We start from the raw sequence: 27,615 nt of genomic DNA, 5'->3' as shown, positions 1-27,615 counted from the left end.
CATGGCTACTCAAAACTTAAGTCCCACACTGAGATTTACTCCCAGGTAAGCACGCACAAGATTGTACCGGTAGCTTTTCAAGAGGCATCTGCAACAAAAGAAAAAAGGCCAGGTGGGAGGCCAGATCAGGAAGGCTGTCAGCAATTTTGAGAAAAGTGACTTGGGGGACGCAACAAATCTTCTAAACAGTAAGAAATGCCACCATGTCCTGTTCTTCACTAGTCTCCTGCCTTGACTGCTACAGCCGCCGCCTCGTCACCGAAATCATTCATTAAATTATAACTTCCTGCTTGCTGTCATTTGTAGCACCTTGTTTATTATTTTCAAAGCCCTTCATTGCCTTGCCCCCATCCTATAATCTTCAGCCCTCTGACCTAAAAACCCCCCACCCATCTTAGTCCTTTAGAATCATAGAATTGTATTGCTGGAAGGGATCCTAAAATCGTATTGTGCAACCCCCTGCAATGCAGGAATAGCAGCTGTCCCATTTGGGGATCGAACCTGCGACCTTTGTGCTATCAGCACCATGGTCTAAGCTACTGATCACAGTGCTCTTTGCAGCAGATAAATCTCATCGGGAGGTCTGATCTTTAGAATGTGGGAATGTCTTTATATGTGAAATTATTTTAAATATGTGGAAATCATTTTATAGTTGTTTTATTGTAGTGTTTCTTAAATTGCTTTCCAGGGGTTTCATATGAAGCAATTCATAAATGGGCTGCAGTAAATTAACCCCATCACAGCTGGCTGAAGCTCTCCTGCGCCCTTTCTCACTCCCCCCCCCCCCCCAACCTCTCTCCAGGAACGCCTCCATCTCTTCCTTCAGATCCACCTCGAAAACCCCAACTTCCAATAAAACCTTTGCCAATTGTACTTCAACTGTCAACCCTTACTGGAATCTAACTGAACTTAAACTTCCTTGGCTCCTCTTTACCGCTGCCCCAAATTGAATGTTAACTTGCAATTCCTGGGGGGCAGGAATTTCTGTTGCTACTGTTAGCAGGCCAGTTTTAGCTGGGGCTGCTACCAAACGCACACACACAGACACAACACCCCCCCCACAAACCACAAGGTTACAGCTAAAGAACCTTGCACAGACTTTTGGGTGTGGCTGGGTTTCTATGTATGTGTAGCAACATCCCACCAGGGAAAAGCTTGGGAACCTCTGGAAGAAGCTCCCATCAGTCCCAGCCACAATGGTCTGGAATTATGGGAGTTGTAGTCTTAACAACATCTGGAAGGCTGCCAGTTCTGCAAACCCTGCTCTATGGCACACAAGACTCTGGGAGGAGCTAAAAGTGCTACCTGTATGAACCGATACCAAAGGGTCTGTGTACGACTCCCCCCCCCCTTTTTTTCACTGACCCCCCCAAAGCTTTGCAATACCACACTCTAGAATAGCATGTTCCTCCAAGATTTTTGAAGTGGCATCTCAGGGTCTTTAAGGGCATTTGGCTACTTTGGTTATGCTCAGATTTTAACATAGAATCATAGAACGGTAGAGTTGGAAGGGACCCCAAGAGTCATCTAGTCCAGCCCCCTGCAATACAAAAATCCACGACAGATGGCCATCCAACCTCTGCTTAAAAACCTCCAAGGAAGGGAAGTCCACAATCTATACATATACTGTACTGCCACTCATGCTACGTTTATGCATTCTGATGGTAAAAGCCACCTGGGATAACGCCGCCCAAAAGGCCGATTAAAGTGTTTAAATATAAGTAAATCTGCTCGACGTGGTGGTATTACAGCTGCCAAGGTGCCAGGAAGATGCGAGTTCCTCGCTTCCCACCCTCGCTAGGGAACTATCTGCTTTAAGGCCGTCCAGTCAGAGAGCACATACCCGAGCGATCAGCTTTCTTTGCGCTACCATGCCCGACTTTTTCCGGGAGAAGCGAGCGCAACTTGTGGTGAGGGCTGCGATTTCAGAAAGAAGTTGCGTCCCGTCTGAAAGGTAAAACAACCCACGCGCAAGAGAACTCTTCATTTTCCCGATCTCGAAGAAGCAGCTGAAGTGAGAGAAGATGAAGAAATCCGAAGAGCCCGCGGGGGAGGGGAAGACAAAAAAAACCAAAAACCACAAAACACAAATCCCGTCTCCGTACGACGCGCCTCGTTTTTGCAATCTCCAGATCTTTGCGCGCAGCTGCAACAAAACCTGCCGCGCGCGCGTTGTTGTCTTCCGCGAGGGAAGCGCTGCGGACTTCCGACGTGCTCCTCCAGAAAAGGATGGACAGAAAAAGCGACGCGGGGGGGCCGGCCCCGTGGGGCTGCTGGGGCTGAGCGTGGGTCGCGCCCTCCTGCAGCTCCTCGGAGGGGGTGTCCACCGCCGCGACTCTGAAGGGCAGCGCTTACCAGGGGCTGCTAGTCGCCATTCACCCCTCTGTCCCCCAAGATCCGAAAATCGTCTCCAGCCTTAAGGTAAAAGATGAAGGGAGGAGGAGGCAACCGGCGTTGTTGCCAATGGACCCTTCGCGCAACTGGTGATGGGAAGCGGCCGAGGGGGAAGGAACCCCGCAGCCGCAGGGTCATCCAGTCCAACCCCCACCCCTACCCCACAATGCAGACATCGCAGCCCAGTCCTGATGGCTCTGCCTGCCTGCGATTGTCATTTTACCACCTTGGCATCACGCACACCTTCTGCGTTGCGGTTATGTATCGCCACCTGGATTGCCTTTTGCGCCTTAGTGCTTCAGAGTTTGCCTGTCCCTGCCCCTCCTAGTTACCAGCGGCACACGGAAGATGCTTCTGTTGTCTCCCTGTCTTCTGAACTCCGCACGAGTCTTCAGTTGCAGGGTGCAAATATTTTGTTTGAAAAGCACAACTCTAATGCTATAAAAGGGTGGCAGGTTGTTTTGCCAATTCCGCGACTCTCAATGGTTTAATTGCGTTCAAGGGGATTTTTTTTTCTATGTGAAATCCACCAGTTGCACATTCCTCCCTCGCCTTAATGGAGTTGGTCACGGTGCTCGTGGTGTTGCATAGATCTCCCTTTGCACCTTAACGCAAAATGTATTGATGCACCTGTTCTTTAAAATTCTGTTCCGTGGCTGCCCGTCGAGGCATCTTTCCACAAACATTCGGTGTTTCCTCTGAACACATTTGTTCCTCTGCGCCTTTTGCAAAGTATTTTTCCCATTTCCATGGTCAGCAAGAGCTACAGCTACCCTCGTATTGATCAGATCCAAAGTGTTCAAGGAGGAAAGTGTGGAATCCCAAGGAGGTTCCCCTTTCTCTGAAAGAACAAAGGTCCACTGCCTGCTTCTTTGCATCCTTTCATTAATCTGGCATTGGGGGAGGAAGCATCTCCCTCCATCTATCCAAGGCAGGCAGCCCCAAACTCGGCCCTCCAGATGTTTTGGGACTACAACTCCCATGATCCCTAGCTAACAGGACCAGTGGTCAGGGATGATGGAATCTGTAGTCCCAAAACACCTGGAGGTCCGAGTTTGGGGATGCCTGATCCAAGGTGTCACCGTCAACAGCTCTTATTCTGCCTAATGTTGCTTTAACGAGTATACACACCAGGCGCTACAGAATGGTCCTGTTGGCTTCCGCTGATGCTGACTTTGGGCGCATAGTTCGTAAACAGCTACTTTAGTCTCAATAAATGCAGTTGGAACCTAAGGCAGAAGGCAGCTCCCTCTCCGAAGGACGGTTGCTGCTCAGGATCAAGCATTGGAAGGGGGCTCAGTGCAGGATTTACATATAGGCTAAACAAGCTATAGCTTAGCCACACCCCCATTAGGTCTGTAAATTACCAAAAAGCATATATTCAACACAAAAAACAGCGGCAATTTGTTGTTGACAAAGGACAGCTGGACATATAAAGGGCCCCATTACCTTCAGTAGCTGAATTGACGGGGACTTACTTATGAGTAAGACATGATTAGGCTTGAAGTCTTTTTTTAAAAAAATATTGAGAAAATTTTAAATCAATACAATTTATCAAAACAACCAATTACATTTTACCCCCCTTTCCACCCTCCCCTCCCTCTCCCTCTCCCTCTCCCTTTCCCACCCACTCGGACTTCCCTCAGCTCCTTTTCTGATTGATTTATATTGTTTCTGCATGTTATAAAATTGTACATATCATTTCCGTGTTTATTCATGTTCTACTAATAAAAAAATTATGTATGTTCATTCAAAACCTGCCAGTGAGTCTAAGGCTTGAAGTTTTTAAGGTGCTGCAAGACTTTTTTTTTTTTAATGTCACGGATGCTTTAGCTGAGATTCCTGCATTGCACGGGGTTGGACTAGATGACCCTTGGGGATCCCTTCCAACTCTACAATTCTGTTGCATTCGGTGTGAGATGCTGCTGTCATGGGCATTATGAGGTTGGGCGGAGAGAGAGGGGGAAAGAAGGCAGGGATAATAATCTTTCAAAGTCTGTTGTTTTTGATTATTATTATTATTATTATTATTATTATTAGTATTAGTATTTTATGCACATGACAGCTGCCCCTGTTGCTTCCCCCTAGGTCAAATCTTAGAGAGGGTCACCTTCTCCTGAAAGAGACCTATTATCTTTTATTTTATACAGCAGCATGCACACTAATGGCACTTATTTAAATAATAATGACTGGTGAGGGTCAGCCCCTTTTAGCTTTAGTAAGTCTGCAGCAGTAGGTGTTCCCAGACAACTCACTGGTACCGCAGCTCTAATATTTCTTGCTATTCTTACTGAAACATTCCCTTCCCCCATAAAGTGTCATTTCAACAACAACCTTGTCATCTTGTCACCACCTCTTTTCCACCTCTGGATTAACTCACAGGTTTTAACAGCATGCAAAGTATATTTAGCCAAATCTGTCAGGGATCCATTAGTGCAGTCTTGTCTTGGCTTTAATCTCCTTCTAAGCAACACACAGTAAATTGGGCTTGGCTTATCCACAGAGGGTGGTGGTTTCCTCAATTTATTTAGGACCCTCGGGCTTTGCCCTGGCTTCTAGCTGCTTTGCTGGCAGATAGTCCAATACGTGGCTATGCCTGCCCATTTGAAAAAGCTGAAGGCGATGAACCATTTCTGCCTGCCAAATAGCTGCCAAAAACTGAACGGTAATCTTAAATTCAGAATATACATATATATATATATATATATATATATATATATATATATATATGTGTGTGTGTGTGTGTGTGTGTGTGTGTGTGTGTGTGTGTGTGTGTGTAAAGAATAATGTTTGGGATCCTGATCCCCTAAAAATCTGGAAGTGTTCCCTTCCCTCTCTTTTTTGTTGTACATCTGGACTGGATCTGGTCTCTGCTTCCAGCGGTCAGGAGTTAAGGGAGTTTCTGTGGCAGGCTTCACTGCAGCGCATCCTGAAAATTATGAAGTTGCACCTCTTTCAGAATCCACCAGATCTTCTGGATCTGGGTGAGAAAGGTCATTGGATATACCTGCCCAGGGCTCTGCAAACTACGTGTTACTTCCCTTGGCTTGTTTGTTCAGCTCCTACAACTTCCTGCTCCACTCCTCCCTCCTTGCTCCTTCCCTGGTGTAACTGGTTCCAGACAGGCAGGGACTTGTAACCCTACTTACATTTTCAGGAAGTCATAGTCTGTGATCCTTGGATGCTGATAAATCTATTGTCAGTGAGATGAGAAATGCAAAGTGTTTCCCCACGTATCCCCTGCGCCCATGGCAATGCCTTCCTCCTAACTGGTGAAATGATTGCTTTTATTCCAATCTCTTCTAGCATTGCTGTTTAGCAACTATAGCAATCCACATAAATAATAATAATAATAATAATAATAATAATAATAATAATAATATAATATTATACCCCACCCATATGGCTGGATTGCCCCAGCCACTCTGGGTGGCTACCAGAAAAAACACACACACAATGAAACATCAAACATTAAAAACTTCTCGAGACGCGCTGCCTTCAGATGTCTTCTAAAAGTTGTGTAGTTCTTATCTCCTTGACAATTGAAGGGAGAGTGTTCCACAGAGAGGGCTCCACTGCCGAGAAAGCCCTCTCCTTGGTTCCCTGTAGCTTCAGTTCTTGCAGTGAGGGAACCACCAGAAGCTCTCGGAGCTGGACCTCAGTGTCCAGGCAGAACGGTAGGGGTGGAGATGCTCCTTCAGGGATACAGGGTCCAGAATGTTTAGGGCTTTAAAGGTCAGCAACCAACACTTTGAAGTGCTCAGAAATGCACTAGGAGCCAGTGTAGATCCTTGAGTACCAGTGTTATATGGTCCCGGCCGCCTCTCCCAGTCACCAGTCTAGCTGCCACATGTCTGGATTAGTTGTAGTTTCCGAGTCACCTTCAAGGGTAGCCCCACATAGAGCACATTGCAGTAGTCCAAGCGGGAGATAACCAGAGCAGGCATCACTCTGATGAGACAGTCTGCGGGCAGGTAGGGTCTCAGCCTGCGTACCAGATGGAGCTGGTAGACAGCTGCCCTAGACGTAGAATTGACCTGCACATCCATGGACATCTGTGAGTCCAAAATGACTCCCAGGCTGCGCACCTGGTCCTTCAGGGGCAAAGTTACCCCATTCAGGACCAGGGAGTCCCCCACAACTGCTTGCCCCCCCGGCCTCCCCCAAAACAGTATTTCTGTCTTGTCGGGATTCAACCCCAATCCATTAACCTCCATCCATCCTCCAACCGCTTTCAGACAATGTGTCAAGGAAGGGCCGCAAAGGAGTAGTTAAGAATGCAGTCCTGAACACACTTACTAAGAAGTCAACCCCATCGGATCAAGTCCTCGAACCACACGCCTTCTGAATAGTTTCTATCCAAGAGCTTTGATTGCACTTAATAATGATCTCAGGGTCAGTAGTAAGTAATAGTAAGCAGTGAGTAGTAGGGAATGAGACAGGCTCTTAGGTTATGCTATGCTTTTAATAGGTTATGTTATACTCTGGATTATGTTATGTTTTAATAGATTATGTTTTAATAAGGATGAGAGTGTTGGAGATATGTGCAAATGTGTATGGTAAATCCGGTCTTTGGGTGTTTGATTTTCGTTGTTGTGTATACTGTGTATATACGGACAATGACAATAAATAAATCTTAAGAAAGAGTAAACATATGCATAGGACCACACTGTACAGAATGCTTCTAGAATTAGCAATATTTATTGTGAGGAGAACAGATTTGTGTTCCCTCGGCTCAAGAATGCGTGTGAATCCAAATGTTTCATGATAATGGCAAGCTTGGTTGGAAATCCCTTTGGATTTCCTAGTAGAATGGACATGCCATATCGACACTGGTGCTTGAAACATTCTATTAAGATGGTGAATTTAAGGAGTGGCCTGGAGAGGTCTAGTTTTAATGCGAGTGAGTCTGCCGCAACAGAAGCCGGTTGTTTTTGCTGCTTCAGCCCATGTTTACAGTTGTGAAATTATGAAGGCAATTATAATTGTCCAGACAAGCTGTGTGCAGTGTGTGTTTCGAATCTGGCTTCACGAATCTGCTGCATGAAAGCTACTGCTTTGAAAGCGTTGTGAAATTTATAAAATAGTCCTTGTGTCCTGGCTCTCTGTGGCAGAATTTCTATGCAGTTTGAAGCATGAAAGCTTCACCTTTAGCCATGAGGATGGGGGGAAAGGTTTGCCACTTTTCAGTTATCATAAAATGTTTTCATTAAGCAGCAAAGCATTTCAGGAATGCACATATCACTACCAAGCCATTTCCTGGCATTTCTCCTGCCTCCCTCAGCCCTGCAGCTGCTCATTATGGGTTGTTTTAGTCTGTGTTTGCTGTACACTCCTTGCACTTCCAGTGCTGGGATTTTTTTTAAATCATCCAACATGCATTATGTATCCCGTACTTTGTTATAAAACACCGCCATTTAATGTGTTGTTTCGCAAGCCAGCTTCATGCCATTTGGGGTCTTTAAACCATTCCTAACTTCGGGACCTCTTTTTCTAGAAAAATAGCACTGAATAGGACAAATTATTAATTAAGAATTTCTGGGTTAACTTAATCTTCACTATTTCTCAAATCACTGTTCCATTCCCCACCCTCGGAAGCTTCATTCCAGTCTGACTGGACGATTGCATAATGATTTATGAGTTTACACTTTCCTCCTTGCATGAACTAATGATTCTTGCTAATCCACTTTCCTATCATTTCGTTCTCTTATTAGGAAATGATTACTGAGGCTTCTTTCTACTTGTTCAATGCTACACAAGGAAGGGTTCATTTTGGGAGTGTCAAAATTTTAATACCTGCAACATGGGAAAGAAACACTTACGCAAAGCCAAAGCAAGAGGCGTACACAAAGGTAAGCTTTAAGGGCAGTGACCTGGTTGCAGGCCCAGAATGACCTATCTTCTGAGTTAGGCCAATAAAACTCAGAGACAAGAGGAGCTAGGAGTCCATTGTTATTTATTGCAATGCAATAGGTTACAGTCGAATCTTTTTGCAAACCTGCAACCCCGCCCAAAAGTCCGGGCAGAGGTATTTTAACATTTCATACAAAGGATTTCAATTTAACCAATCATGTTCATCATTACCTCATTCTAGTTTAGTACGCATGTACAACATTACCTCATTCTTAGTTTAATACGCAAGCGCAATAAGCATTGCTAAATAAACCTTGATTCTCAATAATCTGTTACATTTTCTTAGTATGCATGTTGGGAACCTGTGTTACGTGTAGCCATTTGCACCATGTATCAAATTATGTTCTAGCTTATGAGCTGCAGCTTTGTGATTGACGTATTTGCTTGTTTTTCTATCCCAGTGGGGATGGCATCTTGCCAAATCATCAGTTTCTTGAAGCAACAGTCGAAACAAAATAGAAAATTCTTTTCAGTAGCACCTTAGAGACCAACTGTGTTTGTTCTTGGTATGAGCTTTCGTGTGCATGCACACTTCTTCAGATACACGAAAGCTCATACCAAGAACAAACACAGTTGGTCTCTAAGGTGCTACTGAAAAGAATTTTCTATTTTGTTTCGACTATGGCAGACCAACACGGCTACCCACCTGTAATTGAAGCAACAGGTTACCATAACTTCTCTATAGAAACATATTCAAGGATTTATAGAGGTTCACATTATCACATTCATTATAGCCCTTTGGGCCACTGCCACAACCTGGGCCTGCTATTCCTCATTTCTTCCATCCATCTGCCTCCAATTAAAATAGTTGCTGTACACAGTAAATGTAAAAGGTAAAGGTAAAGGACCCCTGGACAGTTAAATTCAGTCAAAGGCGACTATGGGGTGCAGCACTCCTCGTGTTTCAGTAACTTTGGATGCTCTGTTAGTAGGACTTGGGCTTTTTTAAATGTAAACGTTAGTTGGATCCAAAATTCCCAAGATTGTTCTGATCCTAATAGGTTCTGGTTTGCTACAGGCATGCATATAATAAATGTACCTTTTTGTCTGGCCAAGCATATCCAGATATGTATAATCTTGACATGTGCTTTAATCTGGTTTTTAGCTTATCATTGATTTTAATTATCTTTGTTTTGAGAAGTTGCATTTTTACTGTTTTTGCTGATTATCCCATTGTTTTATTCTTCTTCATAAACCGCTCTGAGGGCTTTTACAATCAAGTGGCGTTTAAATTTTACTAATTGAATGAATAGCATATCCCGTCCTATGAGTTTATTCGCTTGCATAGTGAGTGAATCACAAAGCCACTTTATTTATGGGGGGGGGAACATAATGTATAAAGTCGTTTCAAGATTTGCTCAGAACAAATCTTGTAGCACAAAGAGCAGGTTATTTCTGACCATGTGGTAAGTACAGCTAATACAGTAGTTACTTACTGCCAACACCCACAGTGCATTTGTGTGCTTCTTCATACATTCCAGCTTTTAAATTCCAGCTGTGTTGATGCTATCATTAATCAGGGGAGCCAACTTGGGTCCCAGGTTATGGGTGCCCAGTGTAGGTGACGTTATGATGTCATGCATGCCCTCCCCCCGCCTCAGAACCTGATTTCCGGTGGCACCTCTGAGGCCTCAGAGATGCTGTCCGAGGCCTTGTGAGACCTTGAAAGTTGTGGGGGGGCCCTGTGGTGTGGGTGTTGTGGGTGCTCAGCCTCAGGCACCCAAAGCCCCCTATAGTTGGCACCCCGTCTGTTAAGTTGTGGGTGCACACAGCAGACGACACAGTGATTTCCAAACAGCTCTTGTTTATTCTCAGGCTGGAACAGAAGTGAGCTGAAGGCCTCAGCAGCCTGCTTATATAGAACTCAGCTACAAAGCAATAGTAACAACTTTCTGTAGTTAACCAATCCCTGAACGTCACTTTACAATCCCTCTTTTGCATATGCTGACCTGAGTGAAAACTGCAGCAGAATGAACTATATACACACACCCCTAGTGGCCTAGGGTGAGAACTTCAATACATAACACCATCATTACTTAACAAGCAATAGGACTTATGTTGAGACTTCATTCCTCTTCACGTTTCTCTGGGAGTAAACCACATTGAACTGATTGGGTCTTATTTTTGAGCAGGCATGCATAAGATTCCACTGTCAAAAAGGGTGCAGTTTAGTACTTTTGCAATTCAAAAACATGTTTACTGTATTCCAGCATGTCTGTTTGGGGGGTGGGGGGAAGAGTATTACGAAATCTGGCTATGACATGTTAGTAATTGTTGGACTGAAGTCCTGCTTTTGTCAGTCATTAATAAGCGTACCTATTCAAAATCCACTCATTAAACAAAACTTTCATTTTAGGCAGATGTCATTGTTGCTCCTCCTTATTGGAAACATGGACACGATCCATACACATTGCAATATGGAGGGTGTGGAGAAAAGGGAAAATACATACATTTCACCTCTGGTTTCCTGGTAAATAATGATTCAGTTGGAATCTATGGACCACACGGTAAATCCTAAACAAATAATTATTATCTTTCTTCTTCCGTTACCTTTTATGTTTTAAAAAAGTACAAATTTAAATCTCACATCTGCATCATAAATAACAAAGAATATATTTAATAATTAGCAGTAATGGTGTCTTCATACATGCCTCTTTTTAGTTTTTAATAAACCTTTATCACACTGTAAAATTATATATATATATATATATATATATATATATATATATATATATATATATATAATGCCATATGCCAGTATGATTAATCCACCTATAGATAACATTCAATGTCAACACAAGGGAACTGGTCCTCCCAAAAACATTTTAAAAACAGAAATAAAGTACTGGTTGTTGAATCTTGAAACCAGAAGCCCCTCATTTGAATTGGGACATAGAGTATCATGTGTGTGGCCCTACATATTACTTTTCAGATAATGGGGGAAAATAATTGATTAAAAGCACCCTAGTGGTTTGCTTGTTTTTTAAAGGAAATTTATTAAACGGCATACTCTGTTTGCTAGAGGAAACTGTATTATCTCTCGATTGCTGTGGTGCCAGGAAAATATTTGAAATTCTCCAAAATATTCTCTTGCGATAAAGGCACTGACAAAGTTGGGAAGGTGTCAGCTGCTGAAATTGGCACAAACTGGTGCCATTGGCAGCCTTAAGACACTTGGACAGCTGCATTTCGTAAGCTGCAATAGGCATCCTAACTGGGGTGGGGGTTTCACTGCAATTGATAGCCAGGAAAAAAATGTCATTGGGGTTCCCTGCAATGACCCACAATTTAAAGAGTGACTGTTTAAGGGTCTCAGGACCTGCTTTGTGTTTGGGAACCTCGCAGATTCAGCTTTTGTGGGAGGCTCAACCAGTTAGGGTGTCAGTACAGGAACTTGAACTCCTCCTGTCTTACAAGTCAAGGACACAATCCCCTTTCCTGCAACACTACCTGCTCTGTAGCATTTGCTGCTATGGGCCTGTGTTAGATTACTACCAAATGTCGCAATGCGATTTCCGTGCTTTTATTTCTACAGGCAGGCTTTTCGTCCACGAGTGGGCCCACCTTCGGTGGGGGGTATTTGATGAATATGACAGTGAAAAGCCTTTCTACATATCGAGTCAAAACCAGGTGAAAGCCACCAGGTAAAACTTGTGTACGTGCAGGGGTGTGTGTGTGTGTATACAATTTCAAACTAAACAACTCTGTATATAGTTTGCAAAAAACACATTATCAATAATGTGTGGCATTTCAACACCTTCTATTGCATGGAATCTTAAATAATATCTACAATGCCAAAATAATAATGACATGTGCCATTCAGTATCTCAGCCAAACAGTTCGAATATTCCCGAATTAAGTCCATGAGAGCGATTCTCTCTGTATATAGTTGTGATGGTGCGATCCCGACAACAAGATGCCTGGATTTCAACCTCTGTTTCGTGAATCTTCTTCTGGTCGGCCCAAAAAAGGAACTCTGAATTGTACATAGCGTGCTTGTAATAACTTCATTCAATACAAACCATAAACAATGACAAGAATTGTGGGCGTAAGACAACTCACTTACATATAATGCCAATTCAATGTTCCACCAAATATATCACCTCTAACTGTGCTCTTTTTTTGTAAAGGCTGATGCAGCCGCAGCCACAGGTTTGCTTTTTTTTCCAGAATAAAAACTACCTGTTTCATGCTTCATGCTTCTTTAAAGGTTTAAACGTTCATTTTCTTTTGCACTCACACTCCCTTGGGGAGCACAATATGTTCATGTCCTGATTGCCTTGTGCCTATTCCTAGGTGTTCTTCTGACCTAACTGGAATTTATGTCTGTGAGAAAGAATCCTGCACCGAAGGCAGCTGTGTCATTGATCAGGCAACAGGACTCTTAAAAGAAGGGTGCACTTTTATACATGACAAGGAACAAAATGCATCGTCTTCCATAATGTACATGCAAAGCTTATCTTCTGTAAGTACAGTTCGAGAGAGATCGTACATGACGTTACCTGTACCTCAGGGATGGGTAAACTGTGGTCCCCCCAGATGTGGTGTAGTGGTTAAGAGCGGTGAACTTGTAATCTGGTGAACCGGGTTCACTTCCCCGCTCCTCCACATGCAGCTAGTCACACTTCTCTGAAGTCTCTCAGCCCCACTCACCTCACAGAGTGTTTGTTGTGGGGGAGGAAGGGAAAGGAGAATGTTAGCCGCTTTGAGACTCCTTCGGGTAGTGATAAAGTGGGATATCAAATCCAAACTCCTCCTCTTCTTCTTCTTCTTCATCATCATCATCATCTCCCACATCTCTGACCATTGGCCATGCTGGCTGGGGGTGGTTGGAGTCCAGCAGCATCTGAAGGATCAGTGGCTGAAGGTTGCATGTAGAAAAGGGGGCTTATATCTTCCCAGGTGTTTAGGTGATGTTCTTGTACGTATTGCTCATAATCTGTTTTTGTCATTCACAATTGTTTGTTTCCAGAAGAAGATGGGATGGAAACAGCACTCTCGGAGCTGGAAGCCTTTCTCTCTAAGCCCTTGTGTGTCGGGGATTTCTGTAGTTACTAATGGAGATGCTTTCTGCAAGTGTTTCACACAATCATAGAATTGTAGAGATGGAAGGGACCCAGGGGTCATCTAGTCCAACCCACTGTGATGCCGGAATCTCAACAAAAGCATCCCTAAAAGATGGCCATCCAACCCATGCTTAAAAACCTCCAGAGAAGGAGTGTCTGAACAGCACTCTTAGTGCACAACCTCCCGAGGGAGTCAGTTCCCCCATCAAACATCTCTTACTGTCAGAAAGTTATTCCTGATGTTTGGTTGGAATCTTCTTCCTTGTAACTTGAAGCCATTGCTTTGAGTCCTACCCTCCAGAGCAGGAGAAAACAAGCTTGCTCCATCTTCCATGTGACAGCCCTTAAGATATTTGAAGATGGCGATCCTCTGTAAACGTTCCAGCTTGTCAATATCCATCTTAATTGTGGTTCCCAGAACTCTCTTGCTGTTTTCTGTTTTCAGGTGTTTGAATTCTGTGACTCAAGCAACCATAACGCTGAAGCTCTCAACGCCCAGAACAGGATGTGCAGTTACAAGAGCACATGGGATGTCATTATGAGCTCTGATGACTTTAAATCCGATATACCTCTGACCAGCAACAACAGACCTTTGCCCCCAACCTTCACACTGTTACAAGCGACAGACAGAGTGATCTGTTTAGTCTTGGATTTTTCCAGCAGCATGGATGAGGTAAGGTCTTACTCATGGGTAGGCAAACTAAGGCCCGGGGCCCGGATCTGGCCCAATCATCTTCTAAATCCAGCCCGCGGACGGTCTGGGAATCAGCGTGTTTTTACATGAGTAGAATGTGTGGTTTTATTTAAAATGCATCTCTGGGTTATTTGTGGGGCATAGGAATTTGTTCACACACACACCCAATATAGTCCGGCCCCCCCACAAGGTCTGAGGGACAGTGGACTGGCCTCCTGCTGAAAAAGTTTGCTGACCCCTGGTCTTACTCTTTTGAGGCAAAAATGAACACCTGCTCTGAAACTGAAATTCCTTTGCTTTTGTTTTCAAAAATGCTATCAATTATAGAGTTTATTAAAGATCACTGGTGTCAGGTAAGTGCCGGAAAATATAAAAATAGTTTTTATTAAAGTTTTTTTTTTTGTATTACAAAACAAACATAAACAGGGAAAGGCACATCTATCATCTCTACTTTCAGTTCATGGTCTTTTTCACAGTTCATTTACGTTTAGTGAGAGTCACTTTTGTCATAGACATCTTGTGGTTGGGGAGAGAGATGGGGCTATTGTTCTTCCATTCTATCCTAATCTCTTGCATTATCAAGAAGAAGAATAAACTTTTAATGATACCTCTTTCTTTCTCCCCCAAGACAGTCTTCTGTTTGGAGAACCACATGCAGATTTTCTGGTTGTAAGAGAATTCTTGAACATGCAGTATACCCTGCCTGATATTGTTTCCGGAAAACATGTTGCATTATTATTTGTGGGTGAATGAATAACAGTTGATATTTTACCTCCTACAGAACCATCGAATCATTCGGATGCGTCAGGCAGTAGAAGTATATCTGCTGCAAATAGTGGAAGAGAACTCCTACGTTGGGATCGTTACGTTCAGTGAAGGAGCGGAAGTAAAATCTCAGATCCGCCAAATAACGAGTGCTGATATACGGAAGCAGCTTGCTTCCAACTTGCCAGTTGCTTCATACGGTGATGGAGCAAATGTTTGCACGGGTTTACAGCTGGCGCTGCAGGCGAGTCCTATTTATTATTGCCTCTCTTGCCACATTTCGGCTCATAGGAACATTTGGGTTTTTGGAGCAGGAACTGGAACAATTCTTGCGGGGCAATTGTGTAGTCACTCAGTGTTTTTGAACAGAACTTCCGAATGCAATTGAAAAGAAAAGACTTTGGAAAGGTCATCTATCTAGCTAACAAGAGACAGCAAATCGGGATACAGAAGGAAAAACAGAAAACTTAAAACGGAATAAAAATTAAACCGAAATGAGCTACACGTTAAGTGCTCAGACTCATAATCCTTGTTTAGGTTGCAGTGTTTTACAGGTGAAACTCGAAAAATTAGAATATCGTGGAAAAGTCCATTTATGTAAGCAATTGTTTTCATTAGCTACTGGAGTTTAATATATGAGATAGACTCATGACATGCAAAGCGAGATATGTCAAGCCTTTGCTTGTTATAATTGTGATGATTGTGGTGTGCAGCTGATGAAAGCCCCAAAGTTGAAATTGTTAATTTGGGGTTCTCATCAGCTGTACGCCATAATCATCACAATTATAACAAATAAAGGCTTGACTTATCTCGCTTTGCATGTCATGGATCTATCTCATATATTAGTTTCACCTTTTAAGTTGAATTACTGAAAGAAATGAACCTTTCCACAATATTCTAATTTTTCGAGTTTCACCTGTATACATGGAACTTAATAAGATGCACCCGGTCTTCATAGGACTTAATTTCTGGGTTGACACGCACTTCCTTAAAAATACAGCAAGGGAGTAGACAGCATGTAAGATTGCAACAAAATAAATAAGAAGACAGAAGATCTTGCTGGGTCAGGCCAGTGACTCATTTAATCCTGCATTCTGTTCTCACAGATGCCTGTGGGAAGCTTACAAGCAGGGCTTGAGCAACAACAGCAGCACAATAAAACCACCTGAAAAAAACCAACAACATAGGTTGATGAGGGTGAAGTTCTGTACCTACAATAATAAATTGCCTCTCCCTCAGCATCTGCTATGTCAGAAGTAGGCTGACTTTAGGCTCGAAGATTTCCTCCCCTAAAAACCTGAGAGCCAGGGCAAAACAGTGGCTTGAGTCAATTGAGTCCTATTGTTAAATACTCTTATTTTGCAAATTAGGAATACCAAGGCTGAGATAAGTAAGTGATGAGCATAAGGCTAGACATGGCGGATATTATTATTATTTATTTATTTCATAGTTAATTTTTTAGATTTACTTCCTCCCCTGCTCCCATTGCTGATGTCCTCAAGGCTGTCCACAACATTTATAAAAACAACAATTCCACAAAACCCTCACAACCATTAAAACCATCAAAGAAATGGATGCTTTTCGTTGCCTTATTTTTCCTCAAAGTTGTTCAGTATACAAATCTCTGGAAATACATGACTTTAGTCCTGTGGATATGAATCACAGCAATACAGTGAAATATTAAGGAGTCTCTTGTGAGATTTTCTTTGCCAAGATAATTTACCGAGTACCCTTCATATTAATGGTTAAGTATTTGCTTCCAGGAAATTAAAAAACATGATGAAAGTGTTTCTGGTTCTGAAATCATCTTACTGACCAGTGGAGATGGCAGCTCACTTAGCAAGTGTCTCTCTGATGTCATCGACGCTGGCTTAATCGTTCATACCATCGCTCTGGGGCAATCTGCATCCCAAGAACTGGAACAACTGGGCAAAATGACAGGTAAGACTGTCTGCTTTAGCAAACAGCAAACCCCCTTTGTAGTTGTTGCTCACAAAATAAACAAGAATATTTCAAAGAAAAATTCAGTGCGAGCCAAAGTCTGGACAGCTGCATTAATCTCTGAAATAATAACCTAGTCAAACGAAGCTGATATTTTATTCAACTTTAAAGATATCTCCTTGTACTCTCTTTTTCAGGGGGCCTGAGTTTTTTTGTCACTGATAGACAAGATTCAAATAGCCTAATAGATGTCTTCAGTGCCATTGTAGCAAGTGATGGAGATACCAGCCACCAGCCTGTCCAGGTCTGTTCATGTGTAGATACTGCATGTCTTGCTTTCTAAGGAAGGCTGTTTTACATAATAAGATGAATACATTTTAAAAGGCGGCATGGAGAAAGCAGCTCTGGAGCTGACACATTCACAATCCCTTATTTTAGAACACAATTTTAGTTTGATAAAATAGAACGGGTGCCCCTTATTTCTCATACTGCAGCTCTAGACTTTTATCTCAAATTTTGTATAATTTGAATTTGATATGACTGCTTGGACTGACTTGGATTAGTCAATCGAGGGCATATTGGGAAGAAGGCAGATGTAAAAAAAAAAAGAGGGTCTTAGAGCCATAGATTTGGAAGCGGCCACAAAGATCATTCTGTCCAACTCCTTGCAATGCAGGAATCTTTCACCCAGTGTGGGACTTGAACCCATGGCCCTGAGATTAAGTGTCTCATGCTCTACTGACTGAGCTGAGGTATGCATGCAGTGAGTTGCACTGTGAGCTTAATTGCCTCAGGCTGTACAGTTTGAATGGCATTGTGGCATTGCAAGCAATTGATTGCTAGCTCAGCTCTCAGTTTTGCCTCTCTCTATGTTTCAGCGGGTGGCGCTGTGGGTTGAACCACTGAGCCTAGGGCTTGCCGATCAGAAGGTCGGTGGTTCGAATCCCCGTGGCAGGGTGAGCTCCCATTGGTCGGTCCCAGCTCCTGCCCACCTAGCAGTTCGAAAGCACGTCAAAGTGCAAGTAGATAAATAGGTACCACTCTGGCGGGAAGGTAAACGGCGTTTCCGTGCGCTGCTCTGGTTCGCCAGAAGCGGCTTTGTCATGCTGGCCACATGACCCGGAAGCTGTACGCCAGCTCCCTCGGCCAGTAATGCGAGATGAGCACCGCAACCCCAGAGTTGGACACGTCTGGACCTAATGGTCAGGGGTCCCTTTACCTTTATCTATGTTTCAGGTGGGATATGTATCTTTTGGGGTGTGTGTGGATAAATTAAAGCAGTATATGCACAATTTATCCATTTATCTATTCATCACAGCATTAAAAAAAGTAACAACACCCAGAACAAAAAAACATTTATTTTTTAAAAAAAAAATTGAGGGAGAAGCAAGTTTCTTTGCGATAATCATCTTTCCCAGGTCCACCAGTTCAAAGGTACCTTCTACTTGAAGCATAAAAAACTACTTTAAGCATAGAAAACACAATGAAAGTGTTCCAGAGTCACACCCACTGCTCTAAAAGGGTTACACCTTCCTTTCCTCTCAGTTCACTAATTTCCCATCGCACTGTCCCGACCAGCTCCTTCCGCAGAACCAGATATTCATGTTGTTTTTTTAAATCCAAGCAAACTGTGGTGACATGTTTAATTTGGCCCTTTGTCATTCCTGCTTGAAATGTGCAAATCTTACAACTTACCTTAATAGCTCAGTTTACTTAGTTATCAACTTAATTTTGAACATACTTGCTCTGCTTGTTGATGCAGCCCATGGCAAGTTACAAAAGGGCCTATAGAAGGTAAAGGGTAAAGGAGCCTGGACGGTTAAGTCCAGTCAAAGGCAACTATGTTATGCAGCGCTCATTTCAGGCCGAGGGAGCCGGCGTTTGTCCACAGAAAGCTTTTCCAGGTCATGTAGCCAGCATAACTAAACTGCTTCTGCCACAACGGAACACTGTGATGGAAGCCAGTGCACACGGAAACACCGTTTACCTTCCCGCCAGAGCAGTACCTATTTATCTACTTGCACTGGTGTGCTTTCGAACTGCTAGGTTGGCAGGAGCTGGGACAGAGCAACGGGAGCTCACCCCATCATAGGGATTTGAACTGGCAAACCCAAGAGGCTCAGTGGTTTAGACCACAGCACCACCTGCATCCCACTACACTGCATTGCCCCTGTTCAGTGGGCAGAGTCCTCCAGAATCTCCTCCTAGGCATGATCCATTGAAAGGGATGGCGGCTGGGCAAGGGTACTCTTGTCCACCTCCCATTCATTGTTCTTATTATTTATTAAATTTGGATACCGCCCTTCATCCGAAGATCACAGGGTGGTTCGCAACGTAAAAATACAAAAACGAGAACACGAAATACACCCCTCTCCTCAGGGAGAGTTCATTTGGCATCTTCAGTACAGGTCCTCACTAAGCACAGGGAAGAATAACAATCAAGGCTGCAATCCTGAACACAAGTATGAATATTCCATTCCATTGAAATTAATGAGGGTTGAAGTGCTGGTTTATGATATGTGCTGTCTTTTTGGGGGTGGGGTGGGGGGTGGGGTGGGGAGAATCCAGAAGGAATTTAACTGCTTACTGTTTAACTGCTTATTGCCATAGTAATCATCTGCCAGAGTGAGCAAAGAAAGTATTTTTGTAACATGGCTGTTGTGGTAAAGGTGTGGATTTCTGATACGGTTGTTTCGTTTCAGGGGATTTCTGTGCCCCTATCTGGCTTTGTTAATTTGTTTTAATTGCTAGTCACCCATAGCGTTTTTAAATGTGATAAATAATCATTACGATGTGTGCCAAATGGAATATTTCAACTGGGACTTGCTTTAAATTGCTACGTGACGAAAGAGGATATGTTAAAGCAAACGGGAAGTTATCATTATTCTGGTTTTGTACAGATTGAAAGCGCGGTTGAAAGGGTGAAGGGCAATGGTCAGATTGAAAGGTCGACGATTATTGACAGCACTGTAGGAAACGACACATTTTTCGTAGTGACGTGGCTGGCAAAGGAACCCGATATCGTTCTCCGTGGCCCTAGAGGAAAACACTATACAAATGGGGAATTTGATGTCGATCCACTTTTGCACACAGCTCGCCTGCAGATTCCGGAGATTGCTGAGGTAACCGTGAATTGTTCCCTTCAGTTTTTTTCTATCGGGGACTTGCCTTTGGATGGAAAAAGCATACGGATCAATCTGGCTAACCTGATTCATAAATACACACTCACAACCCACTCACATACAAAAACAATTCTCACTACAGCCAACCAAAGACAACCAACCACACCTTAAGCCACACCCAACGTCTCTCACCACCAAGGAAATACATCAAGTGAATAGGAAGAGAACCCACACAAGCAACGCTGACACAACCCCTCACACACACTAAGTGGAATAATAGAAGCATAACCACCTGACCCCACCCCACTCGCCACACCCCACTCTCCCCCTTTACCCCCTTTTCCTTCCCCCCTTCTGCTTTCTAATTGTTTAAACCAGACTTCCGGCTGGCGACGCCATAGCGGGTGGTCGGGGCTGCTTCGGCTGCGAGGCGCCCGATCCATCCCGGGGGTTAGGAGCCCCGCAACCGCAAAGCGGGGCTCCGGTTGGGGTGCGGGAAGAGCGTCCCGCACCCTGGGCTCCCCGGCTGCGCCCACGGAGGCTCCGAACCCTTCCCTTGCCCCCCCTGTAAAGGGGGAGTGGGGGTGAAGGGACAACGGAGCCGGGCTTACGGGGATATGCCCCAACCGGGATGCAAATGCGGCGACAAAGCCCGCGGTGAGCGTCTTAGTTCTACCTTTGAAGAATGGAGCCAAAGGAACCCGGTGGTCGTGAGTAATTAATTTGACCAGAAATTGAGCTTTTGGAACGATCCGGGGGGAAGGAGAAAGGCAGCCTGCCTTCTTCCCTTCGAGTTAAAGAAGCCAACCAATTTGAGTAACTGCTGCTACAGAACTGTTTCAATGTATTTAAAATTGATACATGAGACTGGCAAACTTTTTTCTTGGGAAGCAAATTAGTGGAAAATATCTCCATTTAAAGTTGCGGTATCTGCGCTCCAGTTTAGGAAAATGGCGACGAACAGAGAGGCAGGAGTAGAAATCTGATACCCACTTCCTCCCCCTCTACCAGTATGCTGGGCTTCGTCCTTGAACTGGTACTGAACTCTGGACTAACGGACGAACAGAGGCTCACTGCTTTGAAGGTGGAACTGCTGTACAGGAAAGTCAAAGTCTTGTGTGGGGGTCTGAAAGAGAACCAACTGCCCACAGAGGAGGCTATTAAAACTTTTAACACTTTGGAAGAAAGTCTTGCCAAAGAGCTGAGAAGATGTCTGGAAAGATGGAGAGAAATGAGTGAGCTACTTCGGAGAAGAAACTCGCCTTTTGGGGGTGGCAGTCCCAAGGCGACGGTAAGATTTGTTATATCCAGTCCCCGAGGTGTGAGCTCGGGGGCCAGGGACAGAGAATTATGGTTTTTACAAGAAGAAAAGGAATGTCACAAAGAACCGGAGAAGCTGAGAGACGATGAGATGGACATCCTGGAGCTCGTGGCAAGGAGAGTTTTGGACTGTGCCTGGATCTGTGGACGCTTGGAGAGGGAAGCTACAGGGAAATTCAGTGTTGATGCCACCAGGAGAAGAATAATGGACAGAGGGGGTGTGGGGTGAAACACTAAGTAAAATTTGAAGTAGCCTGTCATGGAATTTTGAAATCGGAGGGTGAATACTGTCAACAATCTTTCTGTTTTATTTTCTGTTTGAATATGAAAGGAGATATTTTGAGTCACTATGTTATTAGCAGCAGTTTAAAGGATAGAAGAGATAGATATGATATAAATGATTGGTGAAGATTTTAATGGAAGAAGAATTATGATGAGATATTACTATGATGATGCATTGTTAGTTAAATGTTGAATATATAATTGTGTGTAACTATATAATTGAATTTGAATTTCAGGAGAAATGGTTATAAAATAGATTAAGGATATGAACTCGAAGGAGAAAGGGCAGGGGAAGTCAATGGTCAAGATATGGAAATAGAAATTTTCTTTTTAAAGAAAAGATGCAACAAGAAAACTTGACACTGTTTGTATTTGTTTTATCAGTGTATTTGTTTTGTATTTGTTTAATTGTAGGTGTGGGTGTGGGTATATGTTGTTATAAGAAAAAGGTCAATAAATTCTTATAAAAAAAAAACACTAATTGTTTAAACCAATTCATGAACCAAGAACTTATACATTGACAACTAATAATGAAACATCTGTTGTAGATATTTTCCTACATTTAATATGCTGTTTTTGTGATATACAAGCGGCATGAGAAAACTTGGTGTACTTATTTGTACAGCATTATTATTGTTTATAAAACCCAATAAAAAAAATCTATTTAGGCTGAATGCTTTTGAGCATATATAAATTTGTTTTTCAGGCTGGGGATTGGACATACATGCTCACTAACTCTCGTGGGTTCCCTGAAGTCCTCACAATGACCGTGACCTCGCGAGCCGTAAAGTCTGACGTGTCTACCATCACTGTGAGAACCCACACAAATAAAGATACAAACGCCTACCCAAGCCCAATGATTGTGTACGCACAGGTGAATCAAGGCTTCTCTCCCATTCTTGGTGCAAATGTGACTGCCATTATTGAGCCAGAGAGTGGAGATCCAATTATCTTGGACCTTTTTGACAATGGTGCAGGTAACATATGTCTTTATAAGTTTATTTCTTTTAGTTATAGCCGATGAATGGATCAATCTGCTTCAAGTAAGATTCCTGTCCTGTTTGCGCATCAATTTTTTTTAAAAAAAATCCATAGGAAAAAAATGTGTGTTTAAGTTGGAAAATGTGTATTTTATTGCAAAAAAATGTACTTTATCCTAAAATACATATTTTAAACACATTTGGGTAAGGTTTTTGACTGAGAATTGCATTGGAAAATTTGGAGAAGTGCAAAATATGAATGACAGTTATAATCCAATTTGTCCAGAAGGTAAATCAGTTGTATATGAGTTGAATGACAATGGAATACAATGGGGTATGAAGTAAGAAGTGTGTCCAATAAGGCTTACCGTCAAGTAAATATGTATAGAATTGCAGGCTTGGTGGTACTTTTCACCATTACTTAAACAAGATTATATTTTAGGGGTTTTTTGTGGGTTGGCCGAAACTGGCTGATTCAAGTGCAGACTAAGAGGATTTTTCCAAAGCAGATTAAACACTTTTTGTGTTTGTATTCCCTCGCTGCTGCAGGTGCAGATACGATCAAAAACGATGGTGTGTATTCTAAATACCTCTTTTCTTTCACGAGAAACGGAAGATATAGCTTGAAAGTTCGCGTCCAGAGGGACAACCAGTCGATTAGCCCATACCCTGCAATGCTCTGGAGCCCTGCAATGTATATTCCTGGTTACATAACAAATGGTAAGGCTTTGGGATGTCAGTTGCCAAACCATGCTCTCGAGCACTTGTTTACCTGAGGTGTTCTCAGTGTGGTGTAGTGGTTAAGAACGGTAGACTCGTAATCTGGTGAACCAGGTTCGCATCTCCGCTCCTCCACATGCAGCTGCTGGGTGACCTTGGGGTAGTCACACTTCTTTGAGGTCTCTCAGCCCCACTCACCTCAAGAGTGTTTGTTGTGGAGGAGGAAGAGAAAGGAGAATGTTAGCCGCTTTGAGACTCCTCCGGGTAGTGATAAAGTGGGATATCAAATCCAAACTCTAGTTCTTCTACTCTTCTATTACATCTTCAGCGAGAAGAAGTACTACTTTGCACAAGCACCGCTATAGAAATATTTAGGGAGACAACTATTTCATGCCCACAGGCTGGTTCTTTGAATTCTCATCATAATCTTGTGGAAAACTCTCACCAGGCTATATTGACTGTACTTCACAGAAAGCTGAATCTAGTTTTTAAAAAACTCGATACACAGATCCAAGCTCATATTTGAGCAATTTACATGAATGGTCCATTGGGATGAAATATTTCTAGATGCATGCATCCTAGAAACATTCAACCTTCATACTGTGTTTTGTAGCTTCATCATGCTGAGCTCTCCTTTCTGCCCAACCCAGTTATACTCTCTGAAGGATGATGAAGCCTGTTAAGGTCTCAGACAGGCTATTTTCTTTTCCTTCCACTTCTCTTTCCCCCCCCCCCCAAAAGCTGACACCCTCAGCATTCTGTGGCCAAATCACCCTCATCATTCTGTAGATGTCATTGGACATACATAGGTTCTTCTTTCAGCACTTTGGTTTTTTATCAGCTTAATAAAAATAAAAATAAAAATAAAAATTGCAAGCACATATATTGTTACATACTTGGTGAGCCTCCATAATATGAAGGAGGCCATAGCTTCTATGTTGGGGTAGCCCCATTTTGCTTCCAAGCTGATAGGAAACTTGGTATTAGAAGGTACCAAACTTGGTATTAGAAGGAATGGAGATGCTTATTGCTGCTACTGACTAGCAAGGGCTTTCCAGGGATAGAGCCACGGGCATCACAATGGCTAACCTGGCTGGGGCAGGGTAGCAGCAAGGTCAGGATTGCGTGGTTACATCACAGGGACCATCAGTGGCCCGCTGTCCGTCCTCCGAACCAATCCAGCACTCCCCTCCATTGCAGCCATGAGGTCTCAGCCTCACTCCAGCCCTGCAGCAGCAAAACCATTGCTCTAACCCACCATGTGCCACGCTACTGGGCACCCCCAAAGCTGTTACCTTACACAGAACCTGTGGGTTTCTCCATGGAAAACACGGGTTCTACCAATGAGATAGGAACCCATTACTGTCAGGTTGTTTATTTCCTTTCTGGCCTACTTGACCCAAAGTCTATTAGTCGCTAGTTCGTTGGAAGCATGCTCAGCTGGTCTTTTGTGTATTTGTTTATTTTGGTGTGGCATAGGTACAATCCAGATGAATGCACCGAGACCACTGATGAGTAGTGAAGATACACACATCAGCTCTGGGGGCTTCAGCAGAATAGCTGCTGGAAGTGCTTTCACCATATCTGGAGTTCCCACTGGCCCCTATAAGGATGTGTTCCCACCATGCAAAATTACAGATTTGGATGCAAGAACAGAAGAAGACAAGATTGTTTTAACCTGGACAGCTCCAGGGGATGACTTTGACCAGGGACAAGGTAGGTTCAGTATTTCTTATTTTCTTTGCTAATGAAAACTGGCTAAAAGTAGGGTGTTTAATAATAATAATAATAATAATAATAATAATAATAATTTAATAATTTATTATTTATACCCCGCCCATCTGGCCGGGTCTCCCCAGCCACTCTGGGGAGAGCAACAACAACAACAACCCCAAAAAACAACCACCAGTGTTTCCCAAACTTGGGTCTCCAGCTGTTTTTGGACTACAACTCCCATCACACATAGCTAGCAAGTAGTCAGGGATGATAGGAACTGTAATCCAAAAACAACTGGAGACCCAAGTTTGGGAAACACTGTTTTAAACTATGTTGATAAAATCTGCAAGCAAATCCATAGTGGATGTGCACTGAGCTTTGAATATATATGCTTTTGAGACCCATAAATATAAGTAAAACAGAATTCCAGTTCAAAACGACCCTCTGTACATCTCTGCCATAACTTGGACTCTGGAAATCCTATTTGTAAAGGGAAACCAGAAACCAAACAATTCCTTCCTTGTTTGTTCCTTATTAAATATCATCATAGCAAGTGCTGGTGATGTTCCTCTCTTAATTAAACCTACTCTTTACTGCAGTAGTTTTGCCCCAGTAGTCTCAGTTTGTGGATCAGTTGCTCTGCATGCTTTTATACACTTGTCCAGTTCTGCTGCCCATGGATAAAAGAGATATCTTGTGTGCTTTTGGCAGAGAACAACATTTAGAATCATAGAATCATAGAGTTGGAAGGGACCCTGATGATCATCTAGTCAAACACCTCTGCATTACAGGAATATGCAACTGTTCCATAAGGGGATCAAACCAGCAACCTTGGCGTTAACAGCACCATGCTCTAACCAACTGAGCCATCCAGATAGGAATGCCTTGCTGATGTAGTCAGAATGACCGCTCCTCACATTAAAATAGGGGGTGACATTTGCGTGGTCGCGCATAACCCCCTGAATTCCTGGGCGACACCTGGTAGTTCGGCTGGCTGGCTGCACCCTCCCCCAGAAGGGATACCTGGGGTTTCCGCCTACCCAGCTGACTGTCAAATCTCACCTGGGGGAGGTGTAGCCAAGGGATTGGCCAGGTAAGGGGAGGGACTACCCAGCCCACACAATAGAGAGTGTAGCTTACCAGGAAGCAGCAGTCGGGGGGGCGGGGGGCGGTGACTCCACGCCCCCAGTGTGGTGGCGATAACAGGGTTCCCCGTTAAAGGGGTATTGGGGGAGGCATTGACCATACGCCGAGAGGTTGTCATTGTTCTCCCCCACCAGTGGCGGCAAAATGGGGGGCGGGCTATCTGCTTTAACATATGTTCTCCAGAGCTAGCCCAATCCCCAGACATTCTGGATAACCCTGCGGTTTCCCAGATCCCCGGCTGGGGGCTGGGAAGGATAAATGCCCAATGCCTGAGCCAAGGTCTCCCTACATCTGAATCTTAATAAACTTGTGGCCAATTTTAATCCCATAGCACATTGTCTTGTGTCATTATTCCGTTCAGGGGTCGCCTGGGGTTTGGGGGACTCCGTCTGTCCACGCAATGGCTCTATCAACAGGCTTGAGAAAACCCCAATATTTGCAGATGATGATGATGATGATGATTATTATTATTATTATTTTTAAAAAATTGGGAAACCCCAAAACAAACTTTTAAGGACTGGGTATGCTGACAGTTTGTGGGGGCTCCAGAGTGAAAGAGGGTAGCAGCACACTGCATAGTATAATGTTTTGTTGCATGACCCACTTGCCCGCATGTTAATTCAGATGCAAATTTGTATCTGCCTCTGAGTGCTGACAATGGTAAAAATGCCCTTGGTTTCTTTAGACTGAAACCATTGTTTCTTGCTAATTATATCCTGTTTGGTAGTATTGTCTTCTTATTTTGGTTGGCTAAGGCTGTAGTTCTGTGGGCACTTTCCTGTAAATAGGCAATAGCTTGGGGTGAAAAGTGTTGAATCTTGTTACTCCCAGGCAACTGCAGGAAAAAAGCAATGCTTTATAGCTTTTTGTTATCTTGGTTGTTTTTTCCCCAGCTGCAAGATATGAAGTGAGAATAAGCGAAAGTTCTCTGGAACTGAGGGAAGAATTTGAAAACGCTGTACCCATTAATACCTCCAGCTTGGCACCTCAGCCAGCAGGTTCCAAGGAAATGTTTGTGTTTAAACCAGAAGCCTCGGCAAACGTCACCCTAATTTACATGGGTGTCCGCACAGTGGACAAGTCTTTCTTGTACTCTGACCTCTCCAACATAGCCCAAGCACTTATTATTCCTGGGAAGGCTACTCACATTGCTCCTGCCAAGTATGGTGCCTTAGCAGTCATCCTGACAACGTGTGGGGGGCTGTCGCTGGTTGCTTCTTGCCTTATTCTAAGCGCCATTCTATGGACTTCGAAGAAAAAGAAGAAAGTAGCCATGGATGAAGTCGTACTATCAGATTCAGATTCAGCATTGGCAGTTTAGGTGTTTTCTTCTTTTGAAGTGATGCCGGTAATTACTATGTGCAAATATGACGTAACCAGGAAAGAGATATTGGGATTATGGTGGGTAGCTCAATGGAAACATTGACCCAGTGTGTGGCAGCAGTGGGGGCGGGGGAAGAGAGAAATCTATGTTTAGTGATAATTAGGGACCGAATTGAGCACTCACGCCTTCCTTTGTGGCCGCTCTTTGCGGGACCGCGCGCAGCACCTTGGCC

At 43.5% G+C, this 27,615-nt stretch overlaps 1 protein-coding gene across 1 annotated transcript; it reads left to right on the top strand.

Annotated features, from left to right (window-relative positions):
* The first annotated feature begins 1,871 nt into the window (after window positions 1-1,871).
* On the top strand, window positions 1,872-27,615 carry LOC117047874 (calcium-activated chloride channel regulator 2-like). The gene is made up of 15 exons (XM_033151101.1): window positions 1,872-1,954; window positions 2,283-2,421; window positions 8,109-8,246; window positions 10,664-10,814; window positions 11,843-11,951; window positions 12,604-12,772; window positions 13,819-14,046; window positions 14,849-15,076; window positions 16,596-16,773; window positions 16,971-17,077; window positions 19,674-19,895; window positions 22,204-22,474; window positions 23,027-23,197; window positions 24,677-24,913; window positions 26,953-27,615. Exons 1-15 carry the CDS (start codon window positions 1,872-1,874, stop codon window positions 27,378-27,380), a joined length of 2,859 nt encoding a protein of 952 aa, XP_033006992.1. The 3' UTR covers window positions 27,381-27,615.

The sequence above is a fragment of the Lacerta agilis genome, chromosome 6, assembly GCF_009819535.1.
Source record: "Lacerta agilis isolate rLacAgi1 chromosome 6, rLacAgi1.pri, whole genome shotgun sequence".
Lineage (NCBI taxonomy): Eukaryota > Metazoa > Chordata > Lepidosauria > Squamata > Lacertidae > Lacerta > Lacerta agilis.
This window is presented reverse-complemented; position numbering and strand designations above follow the sequence as displayed.

What these genes read in the sequence shown, in the direction of transcription:
- LOC117047874 (XM_033151101.1), top strand. Translation starts at nt 1,872, where the DNA reads ATGCCCGACTTTTTCCGGGAGAAGCGAGCGCAACTTGTGGTGAGGGCT. An exon ending in ACATGCAAAGCTTATCTTCT is followed by an intron (nt 12,773 to 13,818) that starts GTAAGTACAGTT and finishes TTCTGTTTTCAG; the next exon opens with GTGTTTGAATTCTGTGACTC. An exon ending in GTTTACAGCTGGCGCTGCAG is followed by an intron (nt 15,077 to 16,595) that starts GCGAGTCCTATT and finishes ATTTGCTTCCAG; the next exon opens with GAAATTAAAAAACATGATGA.